This window comes from Trachemys scripta, chromosome 1 (assembly GCF_013100865.1).
Source record: "Trachemys scripta elegans isolate TJP31775 chromosome 1, CAS_Tse_1.0, whole genome shotgun sequence".
Lineage (NCBI taxonomy): Eukaryota > Metazoa > Chordata > Testudines > Emydidae > Trachemys > Trachemys scripta.
In genome coordinates, this window is record NC_048298.1 from 344,244,279 (window position 1) to 344,258,663 (window position 14,385).

At 46.1% G+C, this 14,385-nt stretch overlaps 1 protein-coding gene across 1 annotated transcript; it reads right to left on the reverse strand.

The window, feature by feature from the left end:
• Nucleotides 1-6,435: 6,435 nt before the first annotated feature.
• LOC117873244 (olfactory receptor 52R1-like) lies at nucleotides 6,436-7,383 on the reverse strand. Its single transcript, XM_034762400.1, has one exon. The coding sequence runs from the start codon at nucleotides 7,381-7,383 to the stop codon at nucleotides 6,436-6,438; it is 948 nt and encodes a 315-aa protein (XP_034618291.1).
• Nucleotides 7,384-14,385: the final 7,002 nt, after the last annotated feature.

Genomic DNA, 14,385 nt, shown 5'->3' on the forward strand with positions numbered 1-14,385 from the left:
AGTTTCACTTAAAAGTTGGTATTTACTTTTGATCTTTGAATCAACAGATATAGCAACAGACAGGAACCATCTGTTTACATGTTTAACATCTAACAGGATATAAGTAAATACATCCAGTTAGTATTACCTCTAATTCTCTAACAATTGAGAGATATTTCCATGCTCTAGTCCATTTACCATGGCTAAGTTAGCTATTTATAAGGAATAGCTCTAATTACCATTTATATAGTTCTCTAATATGCCTTAAACATTGAATGTGGGTCAATTAGCCTGCCAGTTGCATAACCCTTTCTGACCATGTGTCAGGCCTTGTCAAGGCTGATACCCCACTCTGCACTTCGAGTGCAGAAGGTGAGGGCCCACAAGGATTCTAAATATTAATACTGGCCACTCCAGGCTTCTATTAAACTTCCAAGGTTACAGCTTCTCTCTGACCTTGGATGGGTAAATGCTGCCACCACCCAAGTGCAAAAAAAAAAAAAACCCTTTCGAAAACCCAGGAAGGTGCACTTGGGAATTCCCCCCTGTGGGGTACCCTCAAGCCCTTTCACCCCCCTTCAGGGAAGAGCTGAGAAATAAAACAAAGGAAAACAGCTGTTGCCACCAGCTAATTAAACAACCTATGCACAAACCTCTTGGGACACAAAAATCCAATCCTGTTCTTAAAAAAGTTAAATTTTATTAAAAACAAAAAAGAAGAAAATACATTTGGAACTTAGGCTTTTTCCTAGATTTAAAAAGAACCACTTTTGAGGACTAGACATCAAAATAACTTTCTTGAGGTCCAGCTAGAAGGTTACAAGCACAACTAAAGCGCCTGGGGCTAGCACAGAGGAGTCCACAAGCTTTACAAAATAAAAGATATAAACCTAATCATGTCTGCCTGGACATTTCCTGATCTACTTACATAGCCGGGGGTTTCAAATAAGTAATTCTAGGTATGATCTGATGATTTTTCATACCTGGCTAAAGCTTCTTATATCATTGCTGCTATGTGTCTCCACTCTCTGGAGAACAACCACAGACAGACGAAGGAAGAGTTTTTTTCCCAATTTTAAAAAGTTCTAGCCTTCCCATTGGCTCTTTTGGTCAGGTGCCCACTCCCTTACTTTTACCTGTGGACTTTTTTAACACTTTACCTGTAAAGCAAGTAGAGAACAGCTACTAAGAGGGATTTTATAGCTAACTGGTTGACTGGGTGTCCATAATATGGAGCTACCCTCCTTCCCTTCATTTATCACACATCGCCCAAATCACAGACAGTGCTGGCAAGCTTGGTATAGGTCGGGTCCACATCGGCTGGGATTTCTTCCTGGAGGTTTAGGAAACAGAGTTAATAAGATACATGCACCTCTAATTTTAGTAATAATCACATGAAGAACTAAACAGTCTTTTTCACATTTAAAGAACTACAATGACTTAGAATGCAGGGACATTTTTACCTGGCTGATTCTGGGAAACCTTTCCGGGAGAGTGCATTAGCCATTTTGTTAGAGGCTGCTGAAATGTGTTGTATTTCAAATACCAAGTTTTGAAGAGAGAAACTCCACTGAAGAAGTTTTTTGTTAGTTTCTTTGACTGAGTAAAGCCACTTTAGTGCAGCATGGTCAGTCTGCAAGTGGTAACGCCATCCCCAAATGTATTGGCGTAGCTTCTCTAGAGCATTCACAATAGCATAGTATTCTTTTTCTGAGACTGACCAGTGGCTTTCCCTCTCAGAAAGTTTTTTGCTGAGAAACACAACAGGATAGAATTGTTGATCTGGTCCTTCCTGCATTAAAACTGCTCCTACACCACGCTCGGATGCATCTATGGTTACGATGAATGGTTGGTCGAAGTCCGGGGCCCTTAGTACAGGGTCAGCTGGTTAAAGGCTTTTTGACACTTCTCAGACCACTGAACTGCATTTGGCTGTTTTTTCCCCAAATCGTTGGTAATACCTGGCGAAGCCCAAGAAGGATTGGACTTGCTTCTTTGACTCAGGGACAGGCCAATTTTGGATAGCATTTACTTTAGCCTGTATGGGGTTGACAGTACCTTAACCCACCTGGTATTCAAGGTACATTACCCCGTTTAACCCTGTTTGACATTTTTTGGCCTTAACTTTTAAGCCTGTGTCCCTTAGGTGCTGGAAGACAGTTTGAAGATGTTCCAGCTGTTCCGCCCATGAATCTGAGAATATAGCCAAATCATCAAGGTAGGCGACTGCAAATTCCCCAAATCCAGCCAGAAGGTTATCTACCAGTCTCCGGAAGGTGGCGGGTGCATTTGTAGTCCGAAAGGGAGCACATTAAATTCAAACAGCCCTACATGGGTGATGAAGGCTGACCTTTCCTTGGCTGGGTCATCTAGTGGCACTTGCCAGTACCCCTTAGTTAAGTCTAAGATGGAGTTGAACTGGGTATGTCCCAGTTTATCCAATAGCTCATTTGTGCGTGGCATTCGATAGTTTTCTGGGTGAATTACAGCATTTAGCCTACGGTACTCCATGCAAAAGTGGATTTCCCCACCAGGTTTGGGAACTAGAACTACTGGAGAGGCCCATGAACTCTCAGAGGTGCAGATTACACCCATCTGTAACATGTCCTTGATCTCCCTTTCTATTGCAGTTTTCACATGAGGAGCTATCCGGCTCTAATCATGTGAGCATAGAATCATAGAATATCAGGGTTGGAAGGGACCTCAGGAGGTCATCTAGTCCAACCCCCTGCTCAAAGCAGGACCAATTCCCAACTAAATCATCCCAGCCAGGGCTTTGTCAAGCCTGACCTTAAAAACCTCTAAGGAAAGAGATTCCACCACCTCCCTAGGTAACCCATTCCAGTGCTTCACCACCCTCCTAGTGAAAAAGTTTTTCCTAATATCCAAACTAAACCTCCCTAACTGCAACTTGAGACCATTACTCCTTGTTCCAATTTTTCCACATCCTTCTTGTAGTGTAGGGCCCAAAACTGGACACAGTACTCCAGATGAGGCCTCACCAATGTCGAATAGAGGGGAATGATCACGTCCCTCGATCTGCTGGCAATGCCCCTACTTATACAGCCCCAAATGCCTTTAGCCTTCTTGGCAACAAGAGCACACTGTTGACTCATATCCAGCTTCTTGTCCACTGTAACCCCTAGGTCCTTCTCTGCAGAACTGCTTCCTAGCCATTTGGTCCCTAGTCTGTAACAGTGAATGGGATTCTTCCGTCCTAAGTGCAGGACTCTGCACTTGTCCTTGTTGAACCTCATCAGGTTTCTTTTGGCCCAAACCTCTAATTTGTCTAGGTCCCTCTGTATCCTGTCCCTACCCTCCAGCGTATCTACCACTCGTCCCAGTTTAGTGTCATTAGCAAACTTGCTGAGAGTGCAGTCCACGCCATCCTCCAGATCATTAACGAAGATATTGAACAAAACCGGCCCCAGGACCGACCCCTGGGGCATTCCGCTTGAAACCGGCTGCCAACTAGACATGGAGCCATTGATCACTACCTGTTGAGCCTGACGATCTAGCCAGCTTTCTATCCACCTTATAGTCCACCTTATAGCATCACCTGTGTCAATGGAGTGGTATGCCATTCTATCCATCCTGGGGTGGCTGAAAACACTGGTGCGAAGCTGGTGCAGAACTCCTGGATTTGCTGTCACTGCTTACACCCAAGTGTGATGGAAAGGCTCACCTCTTCTACGTCACCATTGCTTTTTCCTTCATAATAGACTCCTTCAGGCCACTCAGTGTGATCTCTCTCCTGGGCTGTAAACTGGCTAGCCTTGATTTCTCAGGAATAAACGGGCTTTAGAGAATTAACATGGTATACTTTAGGCTTTAGGAATGGGTCTGGGAATGCTATGAGGTAATTAACAGCTCCCAGGTGCTTGTACTGGACAGTCAACTTGGCTGTAGGCAAGTTAAGAGTTGGCCTTAAAGGGTTGCACCATTACTTGGGCCTCTGGGTCAATGACTTTGGGGTCCACCAGGGATTGGTGGATAGCTGACACCTGTGCTCCACACAGCAAAGGCGGGGCTCACACGCTCATCTGGGCATGCAAGTAGGGCTGCCCCCTGGGCCCAAGCGGGAGCAGTAGTAGGCAGGGAAGGAGGAGGGGCAACTATGGATGCTGGGCGACAAGGGTTGCTGGCGCTGATGGGGCCGGCAGCCTGCCAGGGCTCGGGAGTTCCAGACGCTACTCCATGCAGGGCCAGGGGGCACTTCCTCTGGACATGCCCCATCACCTGGCAGAGGTAGCACCAGGCCTCCTCTGAGGAATAGTGTACCCGGTACTGGGCCCCCTGGTAGGGGACCAAAAAGTACCCCTCAAGTGTTTCTCCATCATGTGCTACCGGCAGCACTTGAAGCTACAGCTGCTGGCAGAACCAGAGGACATGACAAAGGGCAGGGTCCTTGCAGCCCAGTGGGAGAGGGCTAATGATGGAAATTGGTTTTCCCAGGGGTGGAAAGGAAATGTAACAGGTCTAGCCCAGTATCCTGTCCTCCAACAGTGGCCAGTGCCAGGTGCACCAGAGGGAATGAACAGAACAGGTAATCATCAATTGATCCATCTTCTGTCGCCCATTCCCAGCTTCTGGCAAACAAAGGCTAGGGACACCATCCCTATCCCAGCCCAAGCATTAAAAAGCTTCTACATGTCGTGATCAAAAGCATCATGCAGAGTGTATGTTAAACTCAGCTTCACTGTTCAGCTTCAGCCCCTGGGTAACCTGTATTGACAGATGTTTGGCTGCATGTGGTTTCCCTCTGTGTGCCATCCCACCCCTGAGTAGACAGCTGGCACACATGAACCATCCAATGGTCACAAGGTACTTTAAGGGATGAAGGCAGCAAGCCAGCTTTATGGTCGACAAAGCCTGGTACCAGTATCACACAGACTAATACATGTATGCCCATCACAAGTGAACGTTCCTCCCTAGGCCAGACAAAGATATTCCCTCTTTGAGACATCTTTATACCCCGACACAAACAAGTTAGTTACTGCCCCCTGACGTGGCTAATTATTGCCCATCATCATGTACATGTTTGATTAAAATATCTCTATTACAGTTGGTCATTTTGACCTTATCTTTCAGTAGGGGTCAGTGTGTTCCTGTTACCCTTGGGGAATGTTTTTGTACCATCCTTCATATTGGGATATTCTGGTACCACTTTATATCAGGATGTGTTTGCGTGAGTATTCTGTGACTGGCGCTTCTTAGGAATGTGTATTTCTCCAATATCATCCATGTTTTTGCATGATTCTGTGAGAAGGTCGTGCTTCATACCAGGCCTCTGAAACAAGGGCTTATGTCTCAAGCTCTCTTCCGACTACATACTGTATTTCCAGATAAGGTGCCATGTACATGTGTAAATAGCCAGCTAATACAATGTGTGCCATTTATCTCCCTCCCTGTGAGTTACCAAAGCCACCTCATCCTCTTCCCTGCATTCCACCTTCCCAGCTAGCACAGGGGCTTATCCTTCCACCTCTCTCAGCTGTTGTCCACCTAGCTTCAAAACCGACCCCTTGCCCTGCCCTCGAGTCCCCAGAGGCCCACATCCATTGCAGGGACCCTGCCAGCTACGGGCCCCCAGCCAGGAGGAACAAAAGGGAACTGAAAGCTAAGGAAATAAGCCACACAATGATCTCCTTCCTCAGGATTTTGTAGCTCAGCCTTAGGGCCCACAAGCTGTACGATGAACAATCTGGACCATCTGCGACACCACCCTACTCCTAACACTCAGCTCTTTTCACAGCTTCCTGGATTCCCTCTCCCCTCCTGATTGGCCTGTCAGCCCCAGCGCTGCTCGCTCATCACACTTTCTCCTTATGAGGCTGCAGCTGCTCCCTTCCCAGCACAGGAGCAGAGGGAACCCAACTGAGGGGAGGAGGGAGGTGGAGATGATCCAGTGTGTGACAGATGGAGGAGAGGAGAGAGCAACAAGGGCCAGGGCCCAGAGGGAATAGCCAGAGAAGGAGATGGGGATTCAGGAAAGAGGCGAGGTAGGGGGCAGTGCTTCAGTGGTCCAGTTACCAGTAATTACAAAATATCAGAGGGGTAACTGTGTTAGTCTGGATCTGTAAAAGCAGCAAAGAGTCCTGTGGCACCATATAGACTAACAGACGTATTGCCTCTGGAAATTTCCACTACATGCATCTGACGAAGTGGGTATTCACCCACGCAAGCTTATGCCCCAATAAGTCTGTTAGTCTATAAGGTGCCACAGGACTCTGCTGCTTTTACAGTAATTACAAAGGTGGCAACCTTATGAATTAATGAGTTGTACATAGACCAATTCCCCTGTTTCTCACACTGCCACAGCACAGTATGGTCAGAAAGAATTTCATGATTCATTGACTGACCAGTCAGGGATTCAGGGAAGGGGGCCCAGGACCATTTCTCCAGCCAGCTCTGCACAGAGCTCAGTCTGAGAGCCAGAGCACCAGGAGAAAACTTTTAGGTCCCTTTATGAGTAAAGAGTTGCAGCAGCCTGTCCCGGATCTGTTGGGTCCTCACCCCGTAGATGATGGGGTTTAGCATGGGGGGCACCAGAAGGTACACATTGGCAACGAGAACATGGAAATGCAGGGTGACATTCTGGCCAAACCGGTAAGTGAGGGAGGAGAAAATTGTTGAGACATAAAAGGCTAAGATGGCACAGAGGTGGGAGGCACAAGTCCCAAATGTCTTGAGCCGGGCATTCTTTGTGGGGAGCCTGAAGATGGCCCTGAGGATCTGGATATAGGAAACAGTGATAAAAAACACATCCAGACCAAGCACGCAGAATACCACAAAGAGGCCATAGTAACTACTGACGCGAGTGTCGGAACAAGCCAGCTTCACCACGGCCATGTGCTCACAGAGTGTGTGGGGGATGATGTTGGTTCTGCAATATGGCCGCCGCCTCGCCAGGAAGGGATGTGGCATTACGAGCATGCCACCGCGCAGCACCACAGCCAGGCTGATCTTGGCCACAACAGGGTTTGTCAGGATGGTGGAATGTCTCAGGGGATCACAGATGGCCACATAGCGATCAAAAGCCATGGCCACAAAGATCCCAGACTCTATCACTGAGAAGCAGTGAACGAAGTACAGCTGGGTGAGGCAGGCATTGAAATCGATCTCCCTGGAATTGAACCAGAAGATACTTAGTGTTTTGGGCAGGATGGACTTAGACAGGACCAGGTCGGTGATGGCCAGCATGCAGAGGAAATAGTACATGGGCCCATGGAGGCTTGTCTCCCTCTTCACAATGAATAGGATGCTGAAGTTCCCCAAGACGGCAATGGCATACATGGCGCAGAAGGGGATGGAGATCCAGACATGGGCTGCCTCGAGGCCAGGAATGCCCAGCAGGATGAAGGTGGAGGGGTTGGTGAAGTCAGTGGTGTTGGAATCTGACATGGAGTAGGGGAGAAGGTGTCCAACTCTGAGGCAGAACGGTGTCTCCAGCATATACCGTATATTCCCTTGACTTCCTATATATGCCCAGAGTCTAGGGTGTTTGTCGCAGGACAAAAGCCTGGATGGAGAGACAAAGTTAATATGAGAAACTGCATGCACATGCTTAGGGAGATCTGGGAGTGGGAAAAGACCAAACCCTTTCCAAGACGTGCCAGGGGCAAACAACCCAACTAGAACACACCTCAGGGAAAGGACCTGGGCATCATTGATAGTAGCTCCATGGAAACACCTGCTCATTCACAGCAGTGGCCGAAGACAGTGTTCGGAGGCCTGAAGGAATCCGATGGAGAATACCCTGCTCTGGATATGTGCTCCGTTTTGGTCACCCAGTCTCTATTAAGGATATAGCAGATAGAAAGGGGATTTCTAAGAATGGGTGAGGCTGCCATATGCCGACAGCCTGAAAAGTGGGACTATTTAGATTACAGAAGAGACAAAGAAGAGGTAATATAATAGAGAAGAGGAAAATGAAGGATGACACAGATTAAATTCAAATTGACAAAGAACAGTTCCCAACCAGTAATATCTATAGATACTTAATTCTTCAAAAGGGTCATTCTCCAAAGCTGAGGCCAATTATCAGCAAAAGTTATTGGGAGGAAATATTGAGACAGAAAAATGGGATAGAAAATTGGGACTTTTTCAAGTCAAAAAGCCAAGATTCCACAGTCTAGAAAGTGGCCAACTTTGGCTAAAAACCCAGTTCAGTGGGAAAGGGCAGGTAGCAATTAGGGTGGAGGAAATTCATATATAATACCTGGGAAAAAGAAAAAATAGATAGAAATCAATCCAAATCAGAAGTTATAAAAATTTATATGGGAAATTAAAGACATCTGGGAAAAATCCATGCTTTGCAGGGCTAAGGATAACAAAAATGATGTTATTAACTATATTAAGAACAAAATAAATCCTAGAAAACGTATAGAGCAATTATTAGACAGAGAAAGGAACTCATTATTGTTGCAGAAAAGGTAGATGTGTTTGAGAAATATGTTTTTTTTTTTTTTTTTGCATTTGGAAAGAAGCAGTGTGAGGCACTCATATCACATAAGGTGATAAAATACTTCCAGGACCATTAGCTGTCAAGATGTTAAACAGCATCTACAGTAGAACCTCAGAATTACGAATACCAGAGTTATGAACTGACTCATTAACCACACACCTCATTTGGAACCAGAAGTATGCAATAATGCATCAGCAGATCCAAACCAAAAGAAAGGCAAATACAGGACAGTAATGTCTTAATTGTAAACTCTTTTTAAAAAATAAAGGGAAATTAAAAAGAAGAAGATGTGACCAGGTTAGAAAATAATGGAATCACTGATATGAGATTAGTTAAAAAAAAATCTCGGAATACAGTTAATGGCAGTCAACAATATGGTTTGTGGGAAAAAGGTCCTGTCAAATAAACCAAATTTCATCCTTGAATGCAAGTACACATTTGGCTGATCAAGGGAACTATGCAAGTGCAATAGACTTTGATTTCTCAGCAGCATTTGATTTAGTACGGGAAAATATTCAGATAAAAAATTGAACAGTATACAATATCAGTAGAGCACATGTAAAATGGACTAAAATCTGGCTAACTGACAGATCTCAGAAAGCAGTTGTCAATTGGCCATTGTCAGCAAATGGGGGTGTTCCTAGTGGGGCTTTGTAGGGATCAGTTCTAGGCCTGATGCTATTCAATATTTTCATCAAGGATCTGGAAGCAAATAGAAAATCAAAGGATTTAGGGGTTACTGTGGACAACCAACTCATCGTGAGTTTCAAATGCGATGCTGTGGCCAAAAGGGCTGTTGTGATCCTTGGATGCATAAATAGGGGAATGGTGAGTTGGAGCTGGGGAAAGATTTTACCTCTGCACCTGGCATTGGTGAAACCAATGATGGACAATCCGGGGGTCTACATTTCAAAAGGGATGCAGAAAATTGGAGAGGGTGCAGGAAAGAGCAGCAAAAATTTTTGGAGGCTGGAGAAAATGCTGGACAGTGAGAGAGAGACTGAAAGAAATTCATGTATTTATCTTAAATGGTAATAATGGGCTCTTAGATCAAGAGAAAGGCAGAACAAGGACCAATGGGTGGAAGCTAAACACCAGACGTATTTCAGCTGGAAATAAGGACCAATGTTTAGCACTGAGGGTGACTGACCATTAGGACAAACTTTGTTGACCTGGCAGAGACATAGAATGCAAGTCGTGGAAAGTGATAGTACTGTTCTACTCGGTGCTGGTCAGGCTTCAGTTGCAGTATTATGTCCAAGTTTCGTCACAAATGTATAGAAAGGATGTAGGAAAACTGGAAAGGATCCAGAGACAAGAGACGTTTGATTAATTAGGGGAAAACTTTCAGATAAAAAAATGAACAGTCTACAATATCAGTAAAGCACATGTAAAATGGATTAAAAATTGGCTAACTGACAGATCTCAGAAAGCAGTTGTCAATGGGCCATTGTCAGGGAATGGGGGTGTTTCTAGTGGGGTTCTGCAGGGTTCAGTTCTAGGGATGCTATTCAATATTTTCATCAATGATCTGGAAGGAAATAGAAAATCACTGAAAATAAAATTTGCAGATGACCTAAAGATTGGCAGAGTGGACACAATGAGGAGACCGGGGCAGGCATACTGATGGCTATGGTGCATTGGTAAGAGGGGCCCATGCAAGCAAAATGTTTTAATACAGTCGAATGCAAAATTATCCTCTCGGAACAGGGAATGCAGGCAGGACCCACAGACTACAGCACTGTAATGCAAGGACACTGAAAAGGATTTTGGGGTCCTTGTGGATAATCAACTCATTGTGAGCTCCCAGTGTGATGCTGTAGCATAAAGGGATGATGTGGTCCTCAGATGGATAAACAGGGGAGTGGTGAGTTGGAGCAGTGGAAGGATTTTGCCTCTGCACTTGGCATTGGAGAAACTGACTGTGTGCAGTTCTGCGGTCCACATTTCTGAAAGGATGTTGAAAAATTGGAGGAGGTACAACATTGAGCCACAAAAAATGAATGGAGGCTGGAGAAAATGCTGGACAGTGGGAGAGATTTAAAGAGCTTTATCTATTTATATTATCAAAAAGATGATCAAGCAAGACTTTCCAGGGGAGAAAATAATGGGTACTAATGGGGTCTGTAATCTAGTGGTGAAAGGCAGAGCAAGGCCCAAGAGATGAAAGCTGAAACCCATTGGAAATAGGGTCCAAATGTTTAGCACTGAGGGTGATTAACCGTTGGAACAAACTGCGAAGCGAACTGGTGGATTCTCCAACTCCCCTTATGTGCAGATCCAGACTGGAAGCTTTTATGGAAGATCTGCTTGAGGTTTTGTCTACACTTAAAATGCTACAGCAGTTCTGCCGTTGCGCTTCTACTCTGAAACCATTCAGTGTAGATATTACTTACACTGACATCAGGGGTTCTCCCATCAGCATAGATAATCCACCTCCCTGAGAGGTGGTAGCAAGGACGATGGAAGAATTCTTCCATTGACCTCATACTGTTTACATTGGTGTAAGCTTGATATAGCTACATCTGTCAGGCGTGTGGACATTTCTCCTAGTGTAAAAAGAGCAAATGGAGTTTTGAGTTGCATTAGTATGCAAGTCACGGGAGGTGATCGTACTCCTCTATTTGATGCTGATCAGGCCTCAGCTGGAGTATTGTGTCCAGTTTGGGTCACTAATGTATGGGAAGGATGTAGAGAAACTGGAAAGGTTCCAAAGGTGAAAAACAAAGCTGATCCAAGGGATGGTATACAAGCCATAAGAGGAAGCTGAAGGAACTAGTTATTTTTAGTTTGGAAAAGAGGAGCTTAAGTATGACATGATAGCTGTCTTCAGGTACTTGAAAGGCTGCCATAAAAATATGGAGAAAAGTTGTTCTCTCTGGCCACAGAAGGCAGGACAAGAGGCAATGCGTTCAAAGTCCAGCACAGAAGATTTAGATGAGATCTCAGGAGACACTGCCTAACTGTAAGAAGAATAGGACAATGGAACAGATGCCTCGGGAGGTCGTGGAAGCTCCTTTGCTGGAAGTTTTCCAAAGGAGGCTGGAAAGTCATCTGTCCTGGATGGTTTAGACAGAACACATCCTGCATCTGGCAGGGGATTAGACTAGAGAACCATTGTGGTCCCTTCTCACCCTGTGACTCTATGATTCTATGATGTAAAATCCTACTCTAGACCAGGCCTTAGTCAAACTCAAGTTATGAAGCTCAGTACAGGGGTTATTGTATGAAATTTAATGGCCTGTGTTATACAGAAATTCAGACTGGATGATATAATGATCCCTTCTGGACTATAAATCTATCAATAAAGAAAGTGTCACAACACACGAACAAGGAAACATTCTGTTACATTGAAAGTCTGAACATATAACACGGATAAAAGAAAAAAAATTATATACCTCATATTTGGCCTGTGGAACTTCTTGGCACTGACATTATTGGAGCAAAGAGTTTAGCTGAATGGGATTCACAAATGGATTGGCTGTTGTAGGTGGTGCTGGTGGCACCACCTTTAGTTAAAGCAGTCTGACAGCTTCAATTAGGAGACCTCATATTCAGTTGCTTATAAGTTTGCCATAAGCATTTGGACTGAAATGCAGGAGGAGGAGATGACAGTGTCTGTGCATTAACACATAGCTGATGACTGAGGTCTTTAGTCAGTTCTTTCCCCCAGGGGAGCTTTACCTCAGTGGAGTCTTAGCAAAGTACAGGCCACGGCCTCAAAATTTGGCCTTGTATTGTACATCTATTAACACTTTTCTTCCTGAATGATCCACTTTGCCACTGAAATGCAGCCACCTCGGGGCTTGAGGTCATCAGCCAGCAGATGGGGGTTCATAGAAAAGTGTGACCTTTTGGTCCATGTTACTGGAGCAAACTCATCACCAGTAGAATGGGTCCTGGGATGTTTAATGGCTGTGCAGAGTGGAAAGGACCACAGTCCTACTCTCTATCCCAGAGGTTTTCAAATTGTGGGTCGCAACCCAGAATTGGGTCACAGAATGGAAGGGACGGGGTCTCGGTGGCTCTGATGAGCATCATCGACTGGACTGTTAAAAGTCCCATCAGAGGTGCTGCCCGGCTACGGCAGGATAATTCCTACCTGTTCTGACACCGCGCTGCTCTCTGGAAGTGGCCAGCAGTAGGTCCAGCTACTAGGCGAGGGAGGCCACAGGGCTCCGCATACTGCCCCCACCCCGAGAACTGGCTCCGCCCTGCCAATGGGAGCAGGGGGGGGAAGTGCCTGTGGGTAAGGGCCGCGTGTAGCTGCTTGTGCACCTCCGCCTAAGAAACGGACCTGCTGTGGCTGTTTTCAAGGCACAGTGCAGTCTGCGGTGCCAGAAGAGGTGGGAAGTCTGCCTCTGCACCCTGGCTGCACCACTGACTGGGAGCTGCTGGAGGTAAGCCTGCACCCCAATCCCACCCCAATCCCCTGCCCCAGCCCTTAGCCCCCCCAACCTGGACCCCCTTCCTGCACCCCAAAGCCCTCATCCCTGGCCCCACCTCAGAGCCTGCACCCGCAGCCCAGAGCCCTGACTCCCTCCCAAACCTCCACCCCAGCCCTAGCCCAGAATCCACTCCCACACCCTAAACCCCCCATTTCTGGCCCCAACCCACAGCCATCATCCCCACACTCCAACTCTGTGCCCAAACCCTAAGCCCCTCCCCAAGCCCCTCATCCCCAGCTCCATTGGGTCGCAGACATCAACAATTTTCTTCAACTGGGTCACCAGGCAAAATGTTTGAAAACCACTGCTCTATCCCATCATGCCCACATTGAGCAGGTGAGCTCCTCAGCAAAAAGTGGGGTACCTGTGAATTCTGAGAAAGAAGTGTCTTCCCTGGGAATCCCTCTCAGGTAGCCGTGTCCCAAACCTCTCTCACCCCAGAATCTGCAGCAATATTCCACACCAAGAGCCAACACAGGGGTGTGCACTGTTTATAATATAGCTCTGGCAGTCCCAGTGGGATTTGTTAAACCTCTAGGGGAGTAGCGGGCATCTGAATGCAAATAGGCTAGAGACAGGCTTGTCTGCTCTTCTCTGCTCTTCATCCATCTTTAGGAGTAAACACCAATTACTGGCCCTTCCCAAAGGGAGATGAGAACTCTTGGGATCTCCACTGATTCAGAGAGGAATTGGCTGCTCTGTGTATATTTAAAAATTATAGTTGATTACTAAGAATACTAGGAATAATGTCTATGTCTCCATAGGGTCTGATACCCTGTAAATGCCCAGGAGGGATGGGTAGATAGTAGACAGACAGATCTGAAGATAGATGACTGAGGGGAGATATGAGCACTTTCTGCAACTACACAGGGCTGTTGCTTTGGGATCAGCGATCAGTAACTATTCTCGTACTGTGCAGCAACTTTCATTGAAGGATCTTCAAAACTCCTAACAAAGGAAAGTCACTATGAACATATCCCCATTATACAGATAGGTAAATTGAGTAACAGGGAGAAATTAATTGGCAAATGTCACACAGAGTTTGAATGGAAGGATTACAGACAGAACCCAGGAGTCCTGACTTCCCTGCCATAACCATGGTCTCTCTGTCATGCCAAGAGGGAAATGGTCTATCACTATGGCAGGGAATGTTCATTGGGTGTGACACAGGGGAAAGGCTGCAAGAGGTAGCCTGAGCCTTTACTCTCCTCTCAAGGTGAATCTGAGGTTGTCAGAACTAGCTGGAGTTTGTGAGCTCCCCACTCCTGGGAAGTGTGAACTCCGGGACTCCACTTCTGCTCCCACTCAGAAATCTGCCAATGCATCACAGTCACTGGGGTCGCTTCAGGGAACAGTCTCAGTAAAAGCAACACCAACAGATTGTTCCCGTAGATAGAGTGCAGTTGGAGTTCTGTCCTGGGAACAGAGGCCTTGCCCTCCCCCCAAAGCTACCCTGGAACAAGGGAGGTCCTATAGGAAGGATAGAGACTA